Below are 17665 nucleotides of genomic sequence, written 5' to 3' on the forward strand. Positions count from 1 at the left end.
TCAATCGATCAATCAATCAATCAATCAGTCATATTTGTTGAGCGCTTACTGTGTGCAGAGCACTGTACTAAGCACTTGGGAATTACAAGTTGGCAACATATGGAGACAGTCCCTACCCAACAGTGGGCTCACAGTCTAGATATGTACATAAGGGGCTGATGGAGGGGTAAAGAGAGCCTATAAATCCAAGTGCAAGGATGATGCAGAGGGAGTGGGAGAAGAGGAAATGAAGGCTTATTTAAGGAAGACCTCTTCGAGGAGATGTGCTTGCTATAAGACTTTGAAGGTGGGGAGGATGATCGTCTGTCAGAAATGAAGATTAAGGACACTCCAGGTCAGCGTTATGATAATATAACAATAATAATAATGGTATTTGTTAAGCGCTTACTATGTGCAAAGCACTGTTCTAAGTGCTGGGGAGGTTACAAGGTGATCAGGTTGTCCCACGTGGGGCTCACAGTCTGTATCCCCATTTTACAGATGAGGGAACTGAGGCCCAGAGAAGTTAAGTGGGCCTTGTCACACAGCTGACAATTGGCAGAGCAGGGATTTGAACCCATGACTACTGACTCCAAAACCCGTGCTCTTTCCACTGAGCCACGCTGTTTCTTTAATGTGAATGAGAGGTTTTCAGTGAGGTATATGAGAAAGAGGTGCAGTGAGTAGCATGACATTAGAGGAGTGAAATGTGCTGGCTGGGTTGAAGGAGGAAATCAGGGAGGTAAGGTAGGAGGGGGCAAGGCGATTGAACATGATAAAACGGATGGTAAAAGTTTCTGTTTGATGCGGAGGTTCATGGGAAACCACTGGAGGTTCCCGAGGAGTGGGGAGCTGTGGACTGAACATTTTTCTAGAAAAATGATCCAATCAGCAGAGTGAAATATGAACTGGATGGAGGAAAGACAGGAGGCTGCAAGGTCAGCCAAGAGGATGCTGCAGTCATCAAGTCAGACTACGGTAAGTGCTTGAATCAACATAGCAGCAATTTGAATGGAGAGTTAAGGATGGGTTTCAGTGGTGCTGTGAAGGTAAACCCCACAGGATTTGATGGCATATTGAGTATGTGTTAAATGAGAGAAATGTCGATGATGATGGCAAGGGTACAGACTTGTGTACAAGGAGGATAGTGGTGTTGTCTTCAGTGATCCTAAAGACGGGGGAGGACAGAGTCTGGGGCAGAAGATGAGGAGTTCTGTTTTCAGCTTGTTAACTTTGAGGTGACAAAAGGAAATCAAAATAGAAATGTCCTGAAGGCAAGAGTAAATATGAGACTGCTGAGGAAAGAGTCAGGGCTGGAGAACCATCCATGTAGAGAAGGTAGCTGAAGTCATGGGAGCAAATGAACTGTCCAAGGGAGTGGGTGTAAATAAATACAGAGAATAAAAGGCAATCTAGAACAGATCCTTGAGGGACGCCCCCATTTAGAGCGTAGGGGGCAGACCAACTTGTGAAAGAAATCAGAAAGAAATCAGAAAGGAGCGGAAAACTAGGAGAGGACAGTGTCAGTGAAGCCGGAGTTGGATAATGTTTCCGTGAGAAGGGGGTGGTCGACAGTGTTGAAGGCAGCTGAGAGGTCAAGGATGATTCGGATGGAGGCCTTTGGATTTGGCAAATGGAGATCACTGGTGACCTTGAGGAAGGCAGTTTCAGCGGAGCAAAGGGGGCAGAAACCATATTGGAGTGAATCAAGGAGAAGAAGCAGACAACCTGCTGAAGGAGTTTGAAAAGGAATGGTAGAAGGGATATAGGACAATAGCTGGTGGGAGTTGTGGAGATAAAGAGGGTTTTTTTTAAGACAGGGGTTACATGAGCACGTTTACAAGCAGCGTAGAAGAAGCCACTGAGAAGTGAATGGTAGAAGATGGGTTCAAATGTACTGGTGGAGGGTGTAGATTTTGAGAGGAGGTCTACTCTTTACCATGATCCCTGTCAATGAAAGGCAGTGGTTGACCCTGTGGGAGAGTGCAGTAAATATGTACTGATCACTGGCATGGAAATATATCTGGATTCTACCTGGAATCCTATCTCAATTGTATTCATTAAGTGCTTTTTGGTGCAGAACGCTGTACTAAGCACTGGGAAGAGCACAATACAATAGAGCTGGTAAACATGATCCCTTCCCTTACGGGGTTTATAGACTAGTAGGAGAGACAAACATTAAAATAAATTACAGATAGGGGAAGCAGCAGAGTAAAAGGTTATGGACAAAGTGCTGTGCGACTAGGAGTGGGGTGAATATCAAAGTTCTTAAATAATACGGACCCTAAAGCTTAGATTAATCAATAAAGAAACGATACTAACTGAGCACTTACTACGTGCAGAGCAGTTTGCTAAGTGCTTGGAAAATTACACCACAAATGACCACTGCCCTCAAGGAACTCGGCTACTTGTCAGCTTCCTGACTTTGGGCAAGTCACTTAACTTCCCTGTGCCTCAGTTACCTCATCTGTGAAAAAGGGGATTAAAACTGTGAGCCCCCCGTGGGACAACCTGATTACCTTGCATCTACCCCAGCACTCAGAACAGTGCTTGGTACATAGTAATCGCTTAACGAATACCATTAAACAAAAGGAGCTAGCAATATTAGTTGGGAAGACAGGCATTAAAATAAATTACATGTAGTGGAAGTGGCAGCAAATAAAGATCGGGACATTAGTGCTGTGTGTCTGTAGGTGGAGTGAGAAAAAACGTTCTCAAAGGGTACTGATTCAAGTGTGTAGATGACAAAGAAGAGAAGGCCAGCAGAGTGGGGAAAGGAGAGTATAATCAGAGGGGGCTACTTGGAAGAGATGTGATTTAGTAGGGTTTTTAGTAGGGCTTTGGGGATGCAGCATGGCTCAGTGGAAAGAGCCCGAATTTGGGAGTCAGAGGTCATGGGTTCTAATCCCAGCTCTGCCACTTGTCAGGAGTGTGACTTTGGGTAAGTGACTTAACTTCTATGTGCCTCAGTTACCTCATCTGTAAAATGGGGATTAAGACTGTGAGCCCCACGTGGGACAACCTTGATTACTTTGGATCCCCCGCCATGCTTAGAACAGTGCTTGGCACATAGTAAGTGCTTAACAAATACCAACATTATTATTATAATTATTATTTATGAAGATGGTGTGAGTAGTAGCCACATGGCCTAGGGCTGGGAATCATAGTACCTCAGTTTTAACCTGACTCTGCCACTGCCTGCTAGGAGATCTCAACAAGTCATTTAACCTCTCTGGGGCCCAGTTTCCTCACCTGTAAAATGGGGATTAAGAACTGTTCTGCCTCCTACTTAGATTGTGAGGTGCTGGTTCTCTTGTATCTACCCCAGCACTTAGAACTATGTTTGGCACATATTAATTGCTGAACAGATACCCCAAATCTTATTTTTTGCTGTTGGGCCAAAATGCACTCCTGCCTCCTGTCATCCCATCCCATTATAAATTTTCTTGAGATTGGTTATAGCTCTTCTCCAGAAAATCCTCAACACTAATAGCAGACTCAGAAGATGCTCAGTTTGGGATGTTGACTTTGTACCATTCTTCACTCTCACAGGAAGCTCATGACATCTCCCAGACCATGTCTAACATCACGACGGTGACAGAATTCCTCCTCCTGGGATTCTCTGACATCCGAGAGTGGCAGTTGATCCACACTGCGCTGTTCCTTCTGGTCTATCTGGCAGCCCTGATGGGGAATCTCCTCATCATTGCCATCACCACCCTCGACCGGCACTTCCACACCCCCATGTACTTCTTCCTCAAGAACCTGTCCGTCATTGATCTCGGCTACATCTCCGTCACAGTCCCCAAATCCATCCTCAATTCCCTCACGAATGTCAACTCCATCTCTCTGCTGGTCTGTGGTGCCCAGATATTCCTCGTATTGTTATTCGGTGGATCAGAGTTGGCCCTGCTCACCGTGATGTCCCACGACCGCTATGTCGCCATCTGCCACCCCCTGCACTATGAGGTCATCATGCCGGATGGGGCCTGTGTACGCATGTTGGCTGCCTCTTGGTTTGGCAGCTGTTTGAGTGCCACCATGTACACAGCCAGCACCTTCTCTCTATCCTTCTGTGGCCCCAACACTGTCCACCAGTTCTTCTGCGATGGTCCCCAGTTGCTAAGACTTGCATGTTCCACTGACCATGTCCCAGAACATGTGAGTTTAGCCATCAGTGTCTGTTTAGTTTTCATTTGCTTTGTGCTCCTCGTGGGCTCCTACGCCCGCATCTTCTCAGCAGTGCTGAGGATGCCGTCGGCAGAGGGCCGCTCTAAAGCCTTCTCCACCTGTCTGCCCCACCTGGTTGTTGTCACTGTGTTCATCACGTCTGGCTTCTCTGCCTACCTAAAGCAAATATCAGACTCTTCGTCTGCACTGGACCTGCTGGTGTCTGTGTTCTATGCCTTGGTCCCCCCTACCCTTAATCCCCTCATCTACAGCCTGAGGAACCGGGACATGAAGGCAGCGATGGGAAGGCTGCTGTGGCCCAAACATTTCTCAAAGGAGAAACTATCTATCGGAAAGAAGGTCCTGCTCCACGGACTGCCCTGATCATTCCTCTGACTTAACTGGTCTTCACTCCAGAATGGTTTTACCTCAGCATTGTCTGGGTGACCTAGTGGTAAGATCACTGGCCTGGAAGTCCGAGGACCTGGATTCTAGTCCTGGCTCTGCCGCTGTCCATAGTGTGACATTGGAAAACTCAGTAAAAATTTCTCTACCTCTGTTTCCTTATCTTTATAATGGGGATGAAATACCCACTCTCTCCTACTTAGCCTGACAGCCTATGTGGGGTAAGGACTGTGGTTGTACCCAGCAAATCATGTCTAATACAGTGCTTGGCATATGGTAAGTGCTTTGCAGATATCACGATCATTATTATCATTATGAAGCTACAAATCCTGACCAGTGGCCACGATCGCTGCATTGACGGGTCCAGGAAAAACACAGACAGACATTCTTACGCACTCCATACCTCACTACATTGAGAGACCTCTTTGTTTCCCATCTCCTTTCTTCTTTCCTGCCCTCATTTACACTGCCTCCCTCCGACTTCCCCTTTTCTTTATTTTCTCCTCAAATGAAGAGTGAGCAGTTGCTGTAAAGCACAGATGGAGGGTTTGGTTAAAAACGGGTAGAGAATTCTCAGTACATGAGATGGAGTGGGAAAATCTGGAATAGATTCCTTTCTGTATGTTGTTGTTAGAGTGTTAACTCCTGGTGGACAGAAGACAAACCTCTCCTTTCTGTTTACCTTTCTAAATGCTTCATACTGCACATTGCAGCTACTGGGACCTCAATAAACACCATTCCATGTCCATCAGTGGTATTTAGTAAGTGCATACTGTGTGAGGAGCACTGTACCAACTGTTTGGGAGAGTACAGTATAATAGCATTGGTAGACACAAACCCTTGCCTCGGATAGCTCACAGTCTTAGTGGAATGAACCAAATATAGAAGCTCCATCTGCTCTTACCCAGAAGAGAATTGATCAATCATTCAGTGGTATTTACTGACTCCTTACTCTGTGCTGAGCACATACTAGTCACTTGGGAGGGTACAGTACAATATAGTTGGTAAACATGATCTCTGGTGTCTTACTCACAGAACCTATGGCAATTTATTAATTACTGGTGGTATGATAGAGCTCCTTGAAGGCAGCAGTCACTTTTGAACTAAGAACACATGGCCCTAACTGGACATTGATAAACCCAACTATTCTCTCACTGCGATCGACCCTGCAATTTACCATCTCTCTGTGCTGAATTTTCTAGCATGAGGATATCTTCACTGGAACAAATCAGCCACTGTCCTCCCCTTGGCCCTACTGAGAATTTCCAACTCCAGTCTGTCTGTCCAGGTGTGAAAAGTACAACAGTAATTTCTCTATTGCCTGACTGTGGTTGTCCTGCATTTATCAGTTTCTTGTTACTCTATGCTATGCTGGGCTTCCTCAGGTACAGGCTCCGTGACAAAGAGGGGAGCCTTGGGCTGTTTCCTGCGGAGACAGCACAAGTGTCCGCCCACCCCAGGTGCCAAGGAGTCCAGGACCGAGAACCTCTGCTGCCGTGGGGCATCCCCAGCTTGCCACCACCGTTTGTTCCCTGTTCCCTCCTTTTCCCCTTTCCAAACTGCAGTCTGAGCTGAGCTCCTGTGACCTGCAGCACACATGGAGAAACATGCTGTCTGCTGCTGTCACGGGATGAATAAAGGAAGCAAGTCAGGGTGTCGTGGAAAGGAAAGGGAGAAGAGGAAAGGAGGGCTTAGTCAGGGAAGGCCTCTTGGAGGAGATGTGCCTTCAATAAGGCTTTGAAGGTGAAGAGAGTAATTTTCTGTCCGATAGGAGGAGGAAGGGCATTCTAGGTCAGAGGTAGGACAAGGTAAAGACGTTGGTGGTGAGATAGATGAGGTCAAGGTACAGTGACATGTTTAGCATTAAAGGAGTGCCGTGTGTGGGCTGGGTGGTATTAGGAGTGTAGAAGAGTCAGGTAGGAGGGGGCTAGGTGATTGAATGCTTTAAAACCTATTGTGAGGAGGTTTTGTTTGACGCAGAGGTGGATAGGTGGCCATTGGAGTTTCTTGAGGAGTGGGGAAACGTGGACTAAACATTGTTGCAGAAAACTGACCTGGGCAGCAAAGTATGGACTGCAGTGGGGAGAGACAGGAAGCTGGGAGGTCAGCAAGGAAGCTGATATAATAATCAAGGCAGTGTAGGATAATTGATTGGATTAATGTGGTAGCAGTTCGGATGGAGAGAAAAGGGCAGATTGTAGCGATGTTGTGAAGGTGGAATCGCCAGGATTTAGTGATGGTTTGGAATATTTGGGTTGATTGAGAAAGAGGAGTTAAGGATAATGAAAGGTTTACTTGTCAGTGAAGAAGGGTTTGAAATACAGGCACAGTGATCTAGAGGGGATCTGCGCCTGGAAAATGTTTGTGTAGGAGGATGTCCTCTTCAATCAATCAGTCAATCCATCTACCAGTCTTAGTAACTGACCATTTACTGTGGACAAAACACCATACTAAGTGCTGAAAGAGTACAATAGAGTTAATAGATATTATCACTGACCCCAGGGGGCTTTCAGTCTGGTAGGGAACAATCATGGTCCCTCCTATCCATGCATTTGCCAGGCTTGTGTCCGCTGGTTTGGCTTCTAGGTGCTGAAGTATCACATCACCATGGTCCAGCTGATACTGAGGAGAAGGCAGAACCAATTCCTTCCTGGTTGTGCCCTGGGAACAGCCCCATCTCTGAAACCAGGTGGCCTGCCCCACTGGCCCGGATCTGCACTCTGGAGACCCTTTGAGACTTGTACAGCTCCCACTTCTGGGACTTTGTGGTGGACGAGGCTGTGCCAGTCACAGAACAGTCCAGCTGCAGGAGAGAATCTGTGGTGCTTAAAATCAAAATGATTTTCCAGTTAGCCAACCTCCGCAAGAGGCAATCGATGGCCTGCAGACCCACAGGATGAGGAGAGCATCAGGGGCAAGTAAGCACGAACCCATCCCAGGTCAGTGAGTTCCTCCTGAAATACGTGGGGTTGATAAAGCACTCACTCCAAACACGATGCTAAATGCTGAGCTAAACACAAGTTATCAATAAGATGTGGGGAGAGACTCCCCCTCAGGTCCTCAGTAGCAGAAATGAGGGCTTGAGAGGGAAAGGCCTCTTGGAGGAGGTGAGATTCTTATAAGGCTTTGAAGATAGGGAGAGTGAGAGTCTGCCACATATTAACAGGGATAGAGTCCCAGGTTAGAGGCAGGATGTCGGCCAGTGGTCAGAGGTGAGGTAGACAAGACTGAGGTACAATGAGTAGGTTGGCATTAGAGTAGTGAAGCGTGTGGCCTCGGATGTAGTCTGTAATCAGCCAGGTAAGATATGAAGGGCCGGGCCGATTGAGAATTGAAAAGCTGAGAGCAAGGCATTTCTATTCGATGCGGAGGTGGATGGGCAACCGCTGGGGATTTTTGAGGACTGGAGAGCGCAATCAATGGATTAATCGACCAATCATGTTTATTAAGTGCTTACTGTGTACTATGGACCGAACTAATCATTTGGGAGAGTACAACACACCAATAAACAGATACATCCCCAGCCCACAACGAGCTTAAAGTCTGGAGTGGGAGATGGCCGTAAATATAAATAAATAAATTACAGATATGCACCTAAGTGCTGTTGGGCTGATGGAGGAGTGAAGAGAGGGTACAAATCCAAGTGCAAGGGTGATGCAGAGGGGGTGGGAGAAGAGGAAATGAAGTCTTCATTAGGGAAGACCTTTTGGAGGAGATGTGCTTGTGATAAGACTTTGAAAAGTGGTGAGAATGATCTTCTGTCAGATGTGTAGAGTAACGGCCCTCCAGGTCAGACGCATGATGTGGGTGAGAGGTTGGCAGCGAGGGAAATGAGACTGAGGTGCAGTGAGGACGTTGATGTTAGAGGAGTGAAATGTGTGAGCCGGTTTTTAGTCTGAAATCAGGCAGGTAAGGTACGAGGGGGTAAGGCGATTGAGCGCTGTAAAGCCGATGGTAAAAGTTTCTGTTTGATATGAAGGTTTATGGGAAACCACTGGAGGTTGCTGAGGAGTGGGGAGTTGTGGATTGAACATTTTTCTAGAAAAATGACCCGGTGAGTAAAGTGACATATGAACTGGACTGGGGAAAGCCAGGAGGCGGCAAAGTCAGCCAAGAGGCTGCTGCAGTCATCGAGTCAGACTATGATAAGTGCTTGCATCAACATAGCAGCAATTTGGATGAAGAGTTAAGGATGGGTTTCAGTGGTGTTGGGAAGGGAAGGTGAAAGCAACAGGGTTTGTTGACATATTGAATATGTGGGTTAAATGAGAGAAAGGTCGATGATAATGGCAAGAATACACACTCGTGACACAAGGAGGATAGTGTTGTTGTCTTCAGTGATCCTAAAGAGGGGGAGGATAGAGCCTGGGGCCGAAGATGAGGAGTTCTGTTTTGAGATGGTTTAACAACAGCTGGTGACAACAGGAAATCCAAATATAAATGTCTTGAAGGCAAGAGTAAATATGTGGCTGCTGAGAAGGAGAGAGTGAGGGCTGGAGACGTAGATAAGGGAATCATCCATGTAGAGAAGGTGGTTGAAGTCATGGAAGCAAATGAATTGTCCAAGGGAGTGGGTGTACCCCGAGAATAAAAGGGGATCTAGAACCGATCCTTGAGGGACTTAGAACAGTGCTTTGCACATAGTAAGTGCGTAACAAATGCCATCATCATTATCATTATCATTATTAAGAGAGTGGGAGGCAGAGGAGCTTGTGAAAGAGATCAGAAAGGAGCAGAAAACTAGGAGAGGACAGTATCAGTGAAGCCGAGATTGGATAATGTTTCCAGAAGAAGGGAGTGGTCAACAGTGTTGAAGGCAGCTTAGAGGGCAAGGATGATTAGGATGGGGGCCTCTGGGTTTGGCAAAAGGAGATCACTGGTGACCTTAGAGAAGGCAGTTTCAGTGGAGCAAAGGGGGCAGAAACGAGATTGGAGTGGATCAAAGGCAGAATTGGAGGAGAAGAAGCAGACAACTCACTCAAGGAGTTTGGAGGGGACTAGTAGGAGGGAGATAGGACAATAGCAGGTGGGGGTTGGGGGGACAAAGAGCGTTTTATTAAGAAAGGGGATATGTGAGCAGGTTTCCAAGCATCAGAAAAGAAGCCACTGGACAGTGAGTGGTAGAAGATGGGGTCTGAAGCACTGGTGGAAGGTGTAGATTTTGAGAGGAGGTCTACTCTTTACCATGATCCCTGTCAATGAAGGGTAGTGAACGACCTTGTGGAAGGGTGCGGTGAGTACGTGCCGACTCAATGGCATGGGAATATATCTGGATTCTACCTGGAATCCTATCTCAATCAATAGTTTTTATTAAGTGCTTTTTGGTGCTGAGCACTGTACTAAGCACTGGGAGGCACACAATGTAATAGAGTAGGTTCATTCATTCATTCAGTCGTATTTCTTGAGCGGTTACTGTGTGCAGAGCACTATACTAAACATTTGGAAAGTACAATTCAGCAACAGACAAAAGTACATAGCCATGATTCCTTCTCTTAAGAGGTTTATAGTCTAGTAGGAGAGACAAGCATTACAAGAAATTTCAGGTAGGGGAAGCAGCAAAGTATAAGCCTATGGACAAAGTCCTGTGTGACTGGTTATGGGGTGCATATAAAAATTCTTAAAGGATACAGACCCTAATGCTTGGAACAATCAATAAATAAATGATACTTCTTGAGCACTTACTACGTGCAGAGCACTGTACTATGTGCTTGGAAAACTACAGCACAACATGACCACTGCCCTCAAGGAGTTCTGCCACCCTCCCATCCTCTGCCACTAATCTCCTCACCGTACCTCGTTCTCGCCTGTCCCGCCATCGACCCCCGGCCCACGTCATCCCCCGGGCCTGGAATGCCCTCCCTCTGCCCATCCACCAAGCTAGCTCTCTTCCTCCCTTCAAGGCCCTACTGAGAGCTCACCTACTCCAGGAGGCCTTCCCAGACTGAGCCCCTTCCTTCCTCTCACCCTCGTGCCCCTCTCCATCCCCCACATCTTACCTCCTTCCCTTCCCCACAGCACCTGTATATATGTATATATGTTTGTACATATTTGTTACTCTACATATTTATTTATTTATTTTACTTGTACATATCTATTCTATTTATTTCATTTTGTTAGTACGTTTGGTTTTGTTCTCTGTCTCCCCCTTTTAGACTGTGAGCCCACTGTTGGGTAGGTACTGTCTCTATATGTTGCCAACTTGTACTTCCCAAGCGCTTAGTACAGTGCTCTGCACACAGTAAGCGCTCAATAAATACGATTGATGATGATGATGATGACATCAGTTTTGGGACTGTGGGCAAGTCACTTAACTTCTCTGTGCCTCAGTTACCTCATCTGTAAAAAGATGGATTAAAACTGTGAGCCCCACGTGGGACAACCTGATTACCTTGCATCTACCCCAGCGCTTAGAAGAGTGCTTAACACATAGTAATCGCTTAACTAATACCATTAAACAAAAGGAGCTAACATACTAGTTGGGGAGACAGGCATTAAAATAAATTCCAAGTAGTGGAAGTGGCGGCAAATGAAGATATGGACGTAAGTGCTGTGTGTCTGTGAGTGGAATGAGAAAAAAGTTCTCATAGGGTACTGATTCAAGTGTATAAATGACATAAAAGAGAAGGCCAGTAGAGTGGGGAAATGAGAGTATAATCAGAGGATGCTACTTGGAGGAGATGTGATTTAGTAGGGCTTTTGAAGGTGGTGTGCATAGGAGTGCCACCACAGTAGCTGCATGGCCTGTTGGAAAACCACAAAGCTGGGAGTCAGAGGACCTTGGTTTTAACATGACTCTACCACTTGCCTGCTGGGTGATCTTAGCAAGTCATTTAACCCCTACGGGCCCCAGTTTCCTCACATATAAAATGGGGATTACGGACAACTGTTCTCCCTGCTACTTAGATTGTGTGGTGCTGGTTATCTTGTATCTACTCCAGCACTTAGAGCTGTGTTTGGCACATCTGTTAAGTGCTGAACAGATAGCCTAATTATTATTTCTGGCTGTTGTATGTGGGCCAAAATGCACTCCTTCCTCCTGTCTCCCCATCAGATGATAAATTTTCTTGAGATTGGTTATAGCTCTTCTCCAGAAAACCCCCAACACTAATAGTAGACTCAGAAGATGCTCAGTTTGGGATGTTGACTTTGCACCATTCTTGACTCTCACAGGAAGCTCATGTCATCGCCCAGACCATGTCTAACATCACGACGGTGACAGAATTCCTCCTCCAGGGATTCTCCGACATCCGGGAGTTGCAGCTGATCCACATTGCACTGTTCCTTCTGGTCTATCTGGCAGCTCTGTTGGGGAATCTCCTCATCATTGCCATCACCACCCTCTACCGGCAGTTCCACACTCCCATGTACTTCTTCCTCAAGAACCTGTCCGTCCTTGACCTCGGCTACATCTCCATCACAGTCCCTAAATCCGTGTTCAATTCCCTCACGAATGTCAACTCCATCTCTCTGCTGGGCTGCGCTGCCCAGGTATTCCTCGTATTTTTATTCGCGGGATCAGAGTTGTCCCTGCTCACTGTGATGTCCCACGACTGCTATGTTGCCATCTGCTGCCCCCTGCACTATGAGGTCACCATGCCCCACGGGGCCTGTGTACGCATGTTGGCTGCCTCTTGGTTCAGCAGCTGTTTGAATGCCATCATGTACACAGCCAGCACCTTCTCTCTATCCTTCTGTGGCCCCAACACTGTCCACCAGTTCTTCTGCGATGGTCCCCACTTGGTAAGACTTGCATGTTCTACTGACCATGTCCTGGAAGATGTGAGTATAGCCATTACCATCTGCTTATCTTTCTTCTGCTTCATGCTCATCGTGGGCTCCTACTTCCACATCTTCTTGGCTGTGCTGAGGATGACGTCGGCGGAGGGCCGCTCCAAATCCTTCTCCACCTGTTGGCCCCACCTTGTCGTCGTCACTCTGTACATCACGTCTGGTATGTATGCCTACCTAAAGCCAATATCAGACTCTCCCTCTGCACTGGACCTGCTGGTGTCTGTGTTCTATACTGCGATACCCCCTACCCTTAATCCCCTCATCTATAGCCTGAGGAACCGGGACGTGAAGGCAGCGATGGGAAGGCTGCTGTTGTCAAAACATCTCACCAAGGAGAAACTATCTATCGGATAAAAGGTCCTTCTCCACGGACCACTCTGATCATGCCTCTGACTTAACCAGTCTTCACTCTAGGATGGTTTTACCACAGCATTGTCTGGGTGACCTAGTGGAAAGAGCACTGGCCTGGGAGTTAGAGGACCTGGATTCTTGTCCTGGCTCTGCCACTGCCTGTAGTGTGATATTGGAAAAGTCTGTAAACCTTTCTGTGCTTGTTTCCTCATCTATAAAACGGGGATGAAATACCCATTCTCCCTACTACTTTGACTGAGAGCAAACTATTTTTCTTCCCTTATTGACACCCATGCCCATCACCCGCTTCAGCAGTTCCGGACATTAAACTCCCTCCTCAGGCCCCCTGTTCCTCACCCTCCTCCATCCCTCACCCACAACGATCTGGCCACCTACTTCATTAGGAAAATTAACACCATTTGGTCTGAGAACCATAAATTCACCCCTCCCCCTTCTCCATCACCCTGCTCTCAACTTTCTCCTCTACTTTCCCATCCTTCCCATCAGTAACTTCAGATGAGATCTCCTCCCTCCTCTCAAATGCCACCCCATCCACCTGTGCTTCAGACCCCATTCCCTCTCATTTTATGAAAACTCTCACCCCTTTTCTCCTCCCCTCCTTAACGTCCATCTTCAACCGCTCACTCTCTACTGGTTTTTTCCCCCTCTGACTTCAAACAAGGCCACGTCTCCCCCATCCGAAAAATACCCTCTTGACTCCACTGTCCCTTCCAGTGATCACCCTGTCTCCCTCCTACCTTTCCTTTCCAAACTCCCAGAACGAGGCATCTACACGCACTGCCTCAAATTCCTCAACACCAACTCTCTCCTAGACCCCTTCCAATCTGGATTCCGTCCCCTCCACTCCATGGAAACAGCCCTCTCAAAGCTCACCAATGAACTGATTCTTGCATAATCCAATGGCTCCTACTCTATCCTAATTCTCCTCGACCTCTCAGCAGCCTTAGACACTGTGGACCATCCCCTTCTCCTCAAAATCTTATTCAACCATGGCTTCCCGGACTCCATCCTCTCCTGGTTCTCCTCTTATCACTCTGGCCTTATGTTCTCAGTCTCCATCGTGGGCACCTCCTCCCCCTCCCATCCCCTTACTGTAGGGGTTCCTCAAGGGTCAGTTCTTGGTCTCCTTCTGTTCTCCATCTAAACTCACTCCCTTGGTGAATTCATTTGCTCTCACGGCTTCAACTATCCTCTCTACACAGATGACACCCAAATATACATTTCCTCCCCCGTTCTCTCTCCCTACCTCCAGGCTCGAATCTCCTCCTGCCTTCAGGATATCTCCACCAGGATGTCTGCCCACCACCTTAAGATCAACATGTACAAGAATGAGCTCCTTATCTTCCCTCCCAAACCCTGTCCTTGCCCTGACTTTACCATCACTGTGGCAGCACTATGATCCTTCCGGTCTCATAATTCCACAATCTTCGTGTCGTCACTGACTTCGCTCTCTCATTCACCCCACACATCCAATCTGTCACCAAAGCCTGCCCGTCTCACCTTCACAACAGCGCCAAGATCCGCCCTTTCCTCTGCATCCAAACCGCTACCTTGTTGATGCAATCTCACATCCTATCCCGACGGGATTACTGCATCAGCCTCCTTTCTGATATCCCATCCTCCTATCTCTTCCTGCTTCAGTCTATACATCACTCTGCTGCCTGGATTATCGTTCTACCGAAACGCTCTGGGCATGTCACTCTCCCCTCTTCAGAAATCTCCAGTGGTTGCCTATCAACCTTCGCATGAAGCAAAAACTCCTCACTATTGGCTTCAAAGCTCTCCATCACCCTGTGCCCACCCACCTCACCTCCCTTATCTCCTTCAACAGCCCAGCCCGCACCTTCCACTCCTCTGCCATTAGCTGCCACAGTGTGCCTCATTCTCGCCTGTCCCACCATCGACCCCTGCCCCATGTCCTTCCACTGGCCTGGAATGCCCTCCCTCCACACATTCACCCAGCTAGCTCTCTTCCTCCCTTCAAAGCCCTACTGAGAGCTCACCTCCTCCAAGACGCCTTCCCAGACTGAGCCCCCCCTTTTCCTCTGCTCCTCCACTCCTCCTCATCACCCCCACTCCCTCACTCTGACCTAACCCCTTCCCCTCCCCACAGCACTTGTGTATATTTGTAACTATCTATTACTCTGTTTTTTTAATGATGTGTAAATATCTATAACTCTAAATTTCTATTTTGATGGCATTGACACCTGTCTACCTGTTTTGTTTTGTTGTCTGTCTCCGCCTTCTAGACTCTGAGCCTGTTGCTGGGTGGGACTGTCTCTATCTTTTGCTGAATTGTACTTTCCAAGTGCTTAGTACAGTGCTCTACGCACAGTAAGCACTCAATAAATGTGATTGAATGAATGAAATGAATGAATGAAAGGACTGTGTTTGAACCCAACAAACTATATCTAATACAGTGCTGGCATATGGTAAGTGCTTAGTTATCACGATTATAATTATCATTAAGAAACATGAAATCTTGACCAGTGGCCATGATCGCTCCAAGGAGGGGTCCAGCAAAAACTCAGTCTACAATTCTTACGTACCCCATGACTTTCTATACCGAGAGACATCAGTGTTTCCCTTCTCCTTTCTTCTACCTTCACCTTATTTACACTGCCTCCCTCCCACTTCCCCCTTGTCTTTATTTTCCTCTCTAATGAAGAGTGAGCAGTCAGTCTGAAGCACAAATGGAGGGTTTGGTGAAAAACTTGGAGAGAATTCTGAAGACGTGAGATGGAGTGGGAAAATCTGGAATAGATCGCTTTCTGTTTGTTTTTGTTAGAGTGTAAACTCCTGGTGGGCAGATGACATATCTCTCCTTTACGTTTACCTTTCCAAATGGTTCATACTGTGCGTTGCGGCTAGTGGGACCTCAATAAATACCATTCCAAATCAATCAATGGTATTTATTAAGTGATTATTGTGTTAGGAGCACTGTACCAAGTGCTTGGGAAAGTACAGTACAATAGCATTTGTAGATACAATCCCTTGCTCGGATAGCTTACAATCTTAGTGGAATGAATCAAATTAAGAAGCTCCAGCTGCTCCCCCTTCTAGGCTGTGAGCCCACTGTTGGGTAGGGACCGTCTCTACATGTTGCCAACTTGTACTTCCCAAGCACGTAGTACAGTGCTCTGCACACAGTAAGCACTCAATAAACACGATTGAATGAATGAATGAATAAAGAATGCTTGGGAGTGTACGGTATAAAAGCTTTGGTAGACACAATCCCTTGCTCGGACACCTTGCAGTCCTAGTGCAATGAATCAAATTAAGAAGCTCCAACTGCTCTTACCCAGAAGAGAATTGAACAATCATTCACTGGCATTTATAATAATAATAATAATGGCATTTAGTAAGTGCTTACTATGTGCGAAGCACTGTTGTATGTGCTGGGGGGGATACAAGGTGATCAGGTTGTCCCACGTGGGGCTCACAGTCTTAATCCCCATTTTACAGATGAGGCAACTGAGGCCCAGAGAAATTAAGTGAATTGCCCAAGGTCACACAGAAGACATGTGGCAGAGCCGGGATTAGAACACATGATCTCTGACTCCCAAGCCCATGCTCTTTCCACTGAGCCCAGCTGCTCTCATTTTAACAATTTAACAATTTTTCCAATTCTTCTTCTTCTGTTGCTTTCCAAACCTTGGGATATGATGACTGAACCTTCCCAATCCCTTAAAAGGATACAATCGCAAAGACAAAGTAGACATCCAGATCTGTACATATGTATGATACCGAATAACGTATATCTGCTTTTAGCCCCTTAGCCAGGCTAAGGCTTTATTGACTCCTTAATGTGTGCTGAGCAGTTGCTAGTCACTTGGGTGAGTACAATAAAATAGAGTTGGTAAGCATGATTTCTGGGGTCTGACTCACGGACTTCATGGCAGTTTATTAATTACTGGTGGTAAGATTGAGCTCCCTGAGGGCTGGGGTTGTGTTTCTGAACTATCTGGACATTGATAAACCCAACTATTCTCTCACTGCAATCGACCCTGCAATTTACCATCTCCCTGTGCTGAATTTTCTAGCATGAGGAAATCCCGACTAGCACAAATCAGCCTCTGTCGTCCCCATGGCCCTACTGAGAATGTTATGTTAGAGTCTAGTTTTCCAATTCCAGTCCGTCCAGGTGTGAAAATGACAACTGTGTCATTTCTCAATGTCATGACTGTGGTTGTCCTGTATTTACCTGTTTCTTGTTACTCTTTGCTACATTTGGCTTCCTCAGGTTCAAGCTCCATGACAAAGTGGGGAGCCTTGGGCTGTTTCCTGTGGAGACAACAATGGTGTCCACCCTCCCCAGGTGCCAAGGTGTCCAGCACCGAAAGCATCTGCTGAAATGGGGCATCCCCGGGTTGCCATAGCAGTGTGTGTTCCCTGCTCCCTCCTTTTTCTCTTCCCAAACCACAGTCTGAGTTGAGCTCCTGGGCCCTGCAGCACACACGGAGAACCATGCTGTATGCTGCTATTAAGGGATAAGTGAAGGGAGCAAGTCCGGGTGCCATAGAAGGGAAAGGAAGAAGAGGAAAGGAGGGCTTAGTCTGGAAATGGCCTATTGGAGGAGATGTACCTTCAATAAGGCTTGGAAGGCGGAGAGAGCAATTTTCTTTCTGATATGAGGAGGAAGGGCATTCCAGGCCAGAAGTAAAACATGGATAAGATGTTGGTAGTTAGATAGATGAGGTCAAGGTACAGTGAGCTGGTTAGCATTAAAGAAGTGAGGGGTGGGGGCTGGGTTGTACTAGGAAAGTAGCAAAGTCAGGTACGAGGGGCAAGGTGATTGAGTGCTTTAATACCTCTGGTGAGGAGTTTTGGTTTGATGCGGAGGTGGATTGGCAACCATTGGAGTTTCTTGAGGAGAGGGGAAAAAAGAATGAAACATTCTTATAGAAAACTGATCTTGGCAGCAGAGTAAAGTATGGACTGGAGTGGG

General features: G+C 46.8%; 1 protein-coding gene across 1 annotated transcript; it reads left to right on the top strand.

Moving 5' to 3' along the window:
• Positions 1 to 4020: 4020 nt before the first annotated feature.
• LOC119923410 (olfactory receptor 14K1-like) lies at positions 4021 to 17070 on the top strand. The gene is made up of 4 exons (XM_038742809.1): positions 4021 to 4389; positions 7141 to 7164; positions 12271 to 12505; positions 17036 to 17070. The coding sequence occupies exons 1-4, from the start codon at positions 4021 to 4023 to the stop codon at positions 17068 to 17070; spliced, it is 663 nt and encodes a 220-aa protein (XP_038598737.1).
• The last annotated feature ends 595 nt before the right edge of the window (positions 17071 to 17665 follow it).

The sequence above is a fragment of the Tachyglossus aculeatus genome, unplaced genomic scaffold, assembly GCF_015852505.1.
Source record: "Tachyglossus aculeatus isolate mTacAcu1 unplaced genomic scaffold, mTacAcu1.pri scaffold_195_arrow_ctg1, whole genome shotgun sequence".
Taxonomy (NCBI): Eukaryota; Metazoa; Chordata; class Mammalia; order Monotremata; family Tachyglossidae; genus Tachyglossus; species Tachyglossus aculeatus.

Bases quoted from the DNA above. Each gene is read 5' to 3' on its own strand.
- LOC119923410 (XM_038742809.1), top strand. From the start codon at position 4,021: ATGTACACAGCCAGCACCTTCTCTCTATCCTTCTGTGGCCCCAACACT. The intron at 7,165-12,270 runs GTCCAGCTGATA...ACTGTCCACCAG, and splicing joins TGAAGTATCACATCACCATG to TTCTTCTGCGATGGTCCCCA. The intron at 12,506-17,035 runs GTATGTATGCCT...CACCCTCCCCAG, and splicing joins CACTCTGTACATCACGTCTG to GTGCCAAGGTGTCCAGCACC.